Source organism: Camellia sinensis, chromosome 6 (assembly GCF_055761805.1).
Source record: "Camellia sinensis isolate YWXY chromosome 6, ASM5576180v1, whole genome shotgun sequence".
Lineage (NCBI taxonomy): Eukaryota > Viridiplantae > Streptophyta > Magnoliopsida > Ericales > Theaceae > Camellia > Camellia sinensis.
In genome coordinates this window covers 116744858-116753959 of record NC_138966.1, presented here as the reverse complement: position 1 = coordinate 116753959, position 9102 = coordinate 116744858, and the positions used below count along the sequence as shown (strand labels likewise).

The 9102-nt window shown below is 33.4% G+C and overlaps 1 protein-coding gene across 1 annotated transcript; it reads left to right on the top strand.

The window, feature by feature from the left end:
* The first annotated feature begins 4733 nt into the window (after nt 1-4733).
* LOC114285566 (cytochrome P450 81Q32-like) lies at nt 4734-7810 on the top strand. Its single transcript, XM_028228605.2, has 3 exons — nt 4734-5335; nt 5720-6230; nt 6989-7810. The coding sequence occupies exons 1-3, from the start codon at nt 4947-4949 to the stop codon at nt 7601-7603; spliced, it is 1515 nt and encodes a 504-aa protein (XP_028084406.2). The 5' UTR covers nt 4734-4946; the 3' UTR covers nt 7604-7810.
* Nucleotides 7811-9102: the final 1292 nt, after the last annotated feature.

The following is a 9102-nucleotide window of genomic DNA, read 5'->3' as shown; positions in this document are numbered from 1 at the left end:
ATGGTTGACATTAAACTGATGAGTTAACAGAAAATATAAATTTGCTTTAATGCCCTCAAACTTAAAAGAAAATGATAGATTATAATATATTTCTTAAGATTTACCTCAAATGTAAATTATCTTTAACGGTTTGAAAAATTATAAATATCTTCTTATAAGAATTTTTTATTTAACAAAATTAATTGAAAAAATAATTTCTAATTGTTCACATATACAATAATAAAAATACTTGAATTATTAATTAAAATATATTTATGACATCATTAAAAATTATTAATTGATTTAATGAATAATTAATAATAAAAGTTGTTTAATATGAAATTAAAAAATTTACAAAATAAAATTTAATTTTCAAAATTATAAGAAATAATTTATATTTTAAACAAATTTAAACAACCGCTACACCTGTATTTGTAATTTATCCAAAAGAAAATTACCTATTTATCTCGGCTAATAACAAACCCTTCTTCCTCTTAGGACTCCACTGCTGGCTGACTCTCTTCCATTTCATCCATCATCTCCCACTGACTGTCCTTCATAACCCACCTCCCTCAAATCTTGCGATCATTGAACCCCATCATCACCAAATCAATACCCAAATCCCCGAGTTTTTTTATTTTTATTTTTATATATATTTTATTTTTTTATTTTTATAAATATTTTTAAAAATTAAACTATTTAGATAAATATCTAACTTTTCAAATTATATCAAATTAAGAGAAAATATCATTTCGCCCCCAAAACTTTCACGTATTTTTTAATTTGACCCTCAAACTTCAATTAATATCAATTTTACACAAAAACTTTCAAAATTTTGATCAATTTGGCCCATGCCATCACGTTCCTTCTACAATTGGACGGAATGTGCTGATGTGTGTGGAGTAAATTGATTTTTAAAGTATAATTTGGGAGATAAATTGATTTTTAATTTGGGGGCAAATTGATTTTAAAATATAGTTTGAGGGGTAAATTGATTTTTTTTTGGGGGTGGGGGCAAATTAATTTTTAAGGTATAGTTTGGGGGGTAAAATGAAATTTCTAATGAACTTTGGTACCACTTCAGCACATTCCATCTAACCTAGACGGAATGTGACGGTATGGGCTAAATTGATCAAAATTTCAAAAGTTTAGGTGTAAAATTGATATTAATCGAAGTCTAAAGGTCAAATTAAAAAACGAGTGAAAGTTTGGGAGGTAAAACGATGTTTCCTCTCAAATTAACTTACTTTTTAAAATCACAAATTCAAAATACAATTTTGTAGTGAAATCACATTTTAAACATACAATTTCATATTGACATAGTACACATCTATATATCAATACGTCAAGTTAATATAAAATTATATCTTCAAGATGCAATTCTACCATGAAATCATATTTTAAATATGCAATTTCGTAGTGAACTCGTATTTTAAATTTACGTTTTTAAAAAAACAAGTTAGTTTGTAAATAGTTTAAAAACGTAAGTCACTTTGATAAATAATTTAATTTTTTAGAATATTTATAAACAAAACTCCCAAATTATATTTCATTGTCCACGGCCTGGTTGTGCTGGACGGCGAGAAGACAGTGAAGGTTTTGTCAATAATTTAAGTCACCGTGAAATATTTTTCAAGTTTTATCCTATTTATATTTCATTGTCAATGTGTTTGATGTTGATATTTTGGTGCTCATTTGTTTATTGTTAGTTGTGTGTAAGGTTTTGAAAAGTGGCTGCGGTCATTGTAACGGTTATGGTGGAACGGTTGCGGTTGTGAGATGTAAAGATTGTAGTGTAACGATTGCGGTAATCGGAACTGTAAATTTTTAAATTTTTCACACTTTGGAAAAAACTTATCAATGCGTATATTTTTTTCCCCCAAAATCATATTTATTAGGGTTTAAAATAGATTTTAATCAATTTTTGTTAATTTTTTAAATTATTCCAATATATTTCAATTTTTTAAATCACTATAAAATGAGTTTGTTACATTTTATTTCAATAGTTAATGACTTTAAGAATAATTAATTTTAAATGTCTATAAAATTATTTTTGACTAATACCTGAACTAACTAAATAAAAAAATATTTACAATTATTAAATGAAATGATTATAAAAAAATTGTACCATAAACAAAAATTATTTTTAAGGTAATAATTTTTTTAAAAGACATTTTCTTAAACAACTTTATAGCTAACTAAATAAAATTATTTACAATTAAGTATTAAATAAAATGATTATAAAAATAAAAAGAATAATGCTATATGCACCAATTAGTGCACCAATTAGTGTAATAACAGATGATGTGACATAATTTTAGAGATTTTAGGTCTTTGTAGTTTGTATAATAGGTGGGGTCATAATTTTAAAATGATAATATCATAACATATGTTGGTCCACTAATTGATATACCATACCAATTAGTGCGTGTAGCACCACTGAAATAAAAATTGTGCCATAAGTAAAAATTATTCAAAAATGTTTTTTTCCCCGAAATTTCCCTCCCTCGAATAGCCCGAAATAAGAGAGAGAGAGAGGAGAGGGGAAGAGGAGGAGCTCCACCCGCCGTCGCCTCCGCCCGATCGTCGCCCCCCGTCGCCTGATCGTCGCCTCGTCGCAGCTCGTCGAAGCCCCGCCGTCGCCTCTGCCTCTGCCTCGCAGCCCCCGCCTGTGCCTCCGCCTGCGCCCCCTGCCTGTGCCTCCGCCACCCGCCCCCACCCCCCGCCTCTGCCTCCAGTCCGATTTTGTTGGCCCCCTTCAATCCTTCTTCTTCCTCCTCCTTCTTCCTTCTTCTGATTTTCCTCTTCTGAAAAAAAAAAAAAATCAAAACGACGAAACGACGTCGTTTTGATTTTCGGGGGATTCGGGGAAGGCAGATTCGAGCTACCAATCACTTCTAAAAATTATTTTTGAGCTATTGATTTTTTTTAAAAAAAATATTTTTTAGATAACACATTATACTAACAAAATAAAACTATTTATAATTAAATATTAAATAAAATAATTATAAAAATAAATGCAACCACTATTTATATATTTTATATTTTATATGCTAATATAATAAAATAAAAAATAAATTATAAAGAACAAAAAATTCATACAATGTTTTTTATTTAGTCTTGGATCACTTGAGTGTTCGTTTTTTTTTTTTTTTGTAAGATTTTTTTTTTTTAAAAGATGAAAGTTATTCAGAATATTGTAACGATGTGTAACAGGCTGTTACGGTACCGTTACGTAATACCGAAACAGCCGTTGCACATGTAAATTTCGGTCACACTGTAAAAACAGATATAATGAGTAGCGCTTACTATCGCAACCGTTAGGTAATACCGCTTTTTGCAACCTTGGTGATGGGTGCTTATGCATTGTTGACTAGGTGTTTATTTCACCATTTCATTTTAGGATATTGCACTAGTTGTTTTCCACCAGGTTGTTTCACTAAAAACCTTATGCACATTACATGTTTGATTAATTGATTCAAAGAATTAATTTTCTCAACACAAGCCTTCTTTGATTTGTGAGGTGGTGATGTGATAAGTGGTAGGAAGGATAAGGGAGCAAGGAGTGATGGCTGGCTGTTGTTTATATGAAGAGAGAAAGAAAATGCAGTAAGAGGAGGGAAATAAAGAAAATGTAAATTGGCATTTACAAAACATTAACAGCTTGACATTAACAAAAATTGCCAGTAATTGACTTAACTATCAACGAATGTAAGGCGTAATTAGTAATTTGATTTTAAACATCAAGAAAGTTGGGTAATTTTTTTTGGAAATCTATGTTACGTGTAATTTACCCTCCCTGAAAAAAGTTACTAGTGTACTTTACCCACTAATGCATTGAATTCTGCAAATAGAAAGTCAAATAGAAGTTTTGAATGGCTTTATCAGTGACAGATGGTTTGAGAGATTTTTTTTTTTTTTTTTTTTTTTGAGAACATGTGAAATTATATGGATAAACAACAACATTATACAAACAAGACTCTAAAGAGCCATCCCAACCCCTCCAAAAAAAAATCCACCAAACAAATAGCTATGAGTCAGGAAAAATTACCGATTTTATCAAAGATGTGGTTTAAAAAGTAAGATTTACTTGCAAGCCGGCCATCCCCGTCGTTGCTGCCCAACTCCGCCACCGTCTTTGCCGGATATCGAACATTGCCAGAAGCTAGAGTTGAGAAGGAAATACGCTCACAATGGTATGGGAGAAAGTTTGAGAGAGGGGAGAACTATTGTAGGTGTCGAAAATCCAAAAGCCTACGTCGAAATCGGAGGAGAAAACTTTCAAAACTCCTATTTCAGACATAAAAAGTCTAGATCTACACACGAAAACTGTACTTTAGGAGTATAGATCTACACTTTAGAAGTGTAAAATGCGTCGCCGAAATATCGTCGAAGCACTGTCGAAGGACCGCCTGAAATCACCTAGAGAGAGTTGCGCTCTCTCTCGCTCAAAAGATTCTTTATTTATTATAATTTTAATATTTTATTGAGCCAGTTTCTTTTATAGTTTGAAGACTTCTTGAAATGGAGAAATACAAAATGTTAGAGACCTCAAAAATATTATAAAAATTATATATAAGTGAGGCACCATGTGATGTGAGTATTGATAATTTTTCTTTTATAATCCCAACATTGCTCTTTTAAAGATGACTGTTTATAACTAAGTTACTTTGCTAATAAAGCCATTTAAAATTATCTTGCTTTTTATCATTATCTCCATCTATATTGAGATATTACTATAGAATATTTTACTCAATCAAACTTATTAAATTACAACACAATACAATCATTCTTGTCAATGCTATTTGTTTGTTGCTTCTCCTTGGACACCTTGGCCAAGTTGATTCTTTGCATATGTACATATCAACAACACAATGAGGAGTACTATAGTCTTCCATTACTCAAACAATAAGCCCAATTTTTTTCCTCTACTTTGACATCAAAGGCTAAACTTTTGAAAATACAGAATGGTGGAAGCCAACTGGTACACCATATCTCTCATCATTTTCTCTCTCCTCCTACTCTTCTTCAAGCTCTTCTTAGGAAAACAAAAAATATACAAGAATCTACCCCCAAGTCCTCCTGGGCTTCCCATCCTGGGCCATCTCCATCTACTAAAAGAGCCACTGTACCAAACTTTTCAAGCTTTTTCAGATAAGTATGGCCCTATCATCCTCCTCCGGTTTGGACCCAGAAATGTCCTCGTTGTCAACTCTCCTTCAGCCGTCGAAGAATGTTTCACGAAAAACGATGTCATCTTCGCCAACCGGCCACCTAGCCTCCACTCAAAACATCTCTCCTACAACAGCACCACCATCGCTGCAGCCCCTTATGGTGACCTTTGGCGCAATCTCAGGTAAGAAATTTAGAAAATTCAAGCTATCAACTTGACTTTTTATCTATTAGGCTGATTGGGTTTTATCAATATATTGGTTCGATTTTGAATTTAAAAATAATGAATTGGATTGGTTTTATTCCCTCGTTAAGCATAGACTAATTTGAATTAATCCGAGGCCTGAACCTAAAGCTTCTTTATTGTATTGATTATTGATTTTGAGAAATTTCTAATTATGTCACGTTGAATTTGAGGCAATGATTTATAAAGAAATGATTCGCCTTTATCACGGTTCCCAAGTTATATTGGGTTAGTTTGATTTGGTTAAAAATATGAAAAGCCTGTTATTTCATTCAATTATGAGTTAACCTCAACCAAACTGACCAGCGCACACCCTAATATCAGGCGTATTACAACCTTGGAGATTTTATCGACTGTTCAATTAGAGAGAACATCCTGTATACGAGGCGAGGAAGTGAAGTTTGTTGTGAATCAACTCATAAAGAAATGTGGTGGTGGGTGTAGTAAAGTGGACATGAAATCTAAGTTTTTTGTGATCTCATTTAATGTTATGACCATGATGATCATGGGAAAGAGGTTCTTTGGAGAAAGTGTAGAGGATGTTGAGGAGACCAAGCTCTTTCGGCATTTGGTGAGAGAGCACTTAGAATTTGTAAAAACATCAGATCCATCAGACCTTTTTCCGGTGTTGCAGAAGGTAAATTTGTTTGGGACTGGGAGGAAAATGGTAGCCAGTGCAGAGAAAATGGACAAGTTTTTGCAGAACCTAGTCGATGAACGTCGAAGAATGGATGCATCAACAAAAATGAAGAAGACACTGATTGATAGTTTGCTTTCTTTGCAAGAAGCAGAACCAGAGTTCTACACCAACAATATTATAAATGGGGTTATATTGGTAAGAAGATCATTATCATATGGATTTTTATTGGAATTAATAGTACATTGCTACATGTATTTTGAATCATTTTTTTAATCGGTTTGAAATGCTAAAATAATAGAAATTTAAAATCAAAATTTTTTTATTATTTTTTTTTATGCCTGCCTTAATGGCCGGCTCTGAATTTGAGTATGCAATACAAAGGACAATAAAACTAGGGGAAATATAACATTAATGATATTTTAAAAAAATTATTACAAATGAATGGTAAATTTTATAAATATTAATAATTAAAATTTTAGACTTTTTTATGAATTTGTAATTATTTTTTTGAACTATCACTGATCTGTATTTTTCCCATAAAACAACTCTCTCCCCTCCTGCCGGAGCCCCCTCTCCATGGGGGAGGCTTCCTAAACCCCTTATTGCACCCAAGGCCAATGAATAGTACTCATCAGATTCACAAGACCCAACAATTTGTGCATAGTCATAATTAGGATTACAACCTTATGATTATGAATTTCTTATGTTTATCATATTTTTGTTTAGTAATCTGAAGATCTCCTAATCTCCTCCATGCATTTTCTTTTCTAGGTTTTATTTGGGACAGGAGAATTGTATCACGTAAGTGACAGAATGCTTATAGACTGCAACTGTGCAGGCCCACCTCATAAGTGTTTTGTGGCATAGTTTCTTATGTTCATCACAATTAGTTGTTTTTTGGTTGATATTGCATCTTTTGGGTAATTAATGTGCTTGTCTATCTGGGGTGACAGATATTACTAATTGCTGGGACTGAAACTTCATCAACAGCCATGGAATGGGCAATGTCACTACTTCTCAACCATCCAAATGCAATGACAAAGGTTAGAGCAGAGATAGAGGCTCACGTTGGACAAAACCACCTCTTAGATGAACAAGACTTGCCCAAGCTAAATTATCTATGCAATGTAGTTAAGGAAACACTTCGATTATATTCACCAGCCCCAATTCTAGTCCCACATGTGGCTTCTGAAGATTGTATTGTAGGAGGTTATGATGTCCCACAAGGCACGATGTTAATGGTAAATGTATTGGCTATTCATAGGGATCCCAAGCTATGGGAAAATCCAACAACGTTCATGCCAGAAAGATTTGAAGAAGAGAATAGTGGAGATGGGTATAAGTTGATCCCATTTGGTTGTGGAAGACGTGGATGTCCTGGAGCTAACTTGGCAAATAGGATGGTTGGGCTGACACTAGGAGCCTTGATTCAGTCATTTGAATGGAACAGAGTTGATGAAGAGGAGGTGGATATGACTGAGAATTTTGGCTTCAGCATGCCGAAGTTGAAGCCTTTAGAGGTCATTTGCAGGCCGTGTCCATTCACTACCAAACAGTGTCTTATATGATTATTTTTCATTCTATTTTACCTGCCAAAAAAAAAAAAAAAAAAGAAAAATTACAAAATAAATACTATGAAGTGTGGGTTCAAACTCACTCTTGTGTCTATTATGTAAATTTCTTTGTTTTTTATTTTTTATTTTTTTATTTACGCAATAAGAAGTAATTGAACTTCAGTATTTTATGAATGTTATGTATTGTTTACTTTACTCCAAGTTGTGGATGTCATGCCATGATTTTTGTCCTATTTATTAACCTTCCTATTTCCTATTTAAAACCTCAAATTTCAGCCATTCAAATAATAAAAATCTCACTGGAATTTTACAGAAATTTTAAATGTATGGTCTGGATCCACTTTGAGACAAAGTGCCTCGTGACATCAAATTTGAGTCACTACCACACACATGTTTCATGATCAAAATCTGATAAATATTGTGGGTAGGTGGAATTACATATAACCCAATAGAGTATTATTTAGTCTTCCCTGACTTGAACAATAAGCACAAATTTCATTTCCTCAACTTGACATCAAAGGGTAAACTTTTCGAAAGAAAGAACCATGAGATTCAACTGGTACAATGGTGGGATTCAACGGGTACACCATAGCTCTCACTATTTGCCCTCTCTTCCTACTCTTCTTCAAGCTCTTCACATCAAAACAAGAGGCACGAGAATCTACCCCCAAGTCCCCCGGCGTTCCCATCATAGGTCGTCTCCCTCTACTAAAACTGCCACTGCACCAAACTCTTCAGACCTAGAAAGGTCCTCATTGTCACCTCTCCTTCTGCCGTGGAAGAATGTTTCACGAAGAATGACATTGTCTTCGCCAACCACCCACATAGCCTCACTGCAAAATACCACAGCAACCTTTGGCGCAATCTCAGGTGTATAATGGCCTTGGAGATTTTCTCAACTGCTCAGTTGGAAAGGACATATGGTATACAAGGAGAGGAAGCGACGTTATTTTTGAATCAACTCATGCAGAAGAATTGTGGTGGTGGGTATAGTAAGGTGGACTTGAAATCCAAGTTTTTTGAGGAAGTGGAGGATGTTGAGGAGGCCAAGTTCTTTCAGAATTTGATGAGAGAACACTTTGAACTTGCCAATGCATCGAATCCAGCTGACATTTTCTGGTCTTGCAATGGGTGGATTTGTTTGGGGCGAAGAGAAAATTGGTGGCCATGGCAGAGAAGATGAACAAGTTCTTGCAAAAATTAGTTGATGAATGTCGAAGAATTAGAACATCAACAAAAATGAAGCAGACATTGATCGACAATCTGCTATCTTTGCAAGAAACAGAACCAGAGTTCTACACCAACAATATTCTAAATGGGATTATAATGGTAAGATGATCACGATCATATGAATTTTTATTTCAATTAATTGTATATTGTTACACGTATTTCAAATATTTTTTAAAAAAAAAGTAATTATGCTAATCGGTTTCAAACACTGAAATAATAGAAATTCAAAATAAAAAATAAAAAAAAATCCTTGAACTAAGATT

Coding starts and splice junctions, on each gene's coding strand:
- LOC114285566 (XM_028228605.2), top strand. CDS start 4,947: ATGGTGGAAGCCAACTGGTACACCATATCTCTCATCATTTTCTCTCTC. Junction 5,336..5,719: donor GACCTTTGGCGCAATCTCAG/GTAAGAAATTTA, acceptor CCCTAATATCAG/GCGTATTACAACCTTGGAGA. Junction 6,231..6,988: donor TTATAAATGGGGTTATATTG/GTAAGAAGATCA, acceptor CTGGGGTGACAG/ATATTACTAATTGCTGGGAC.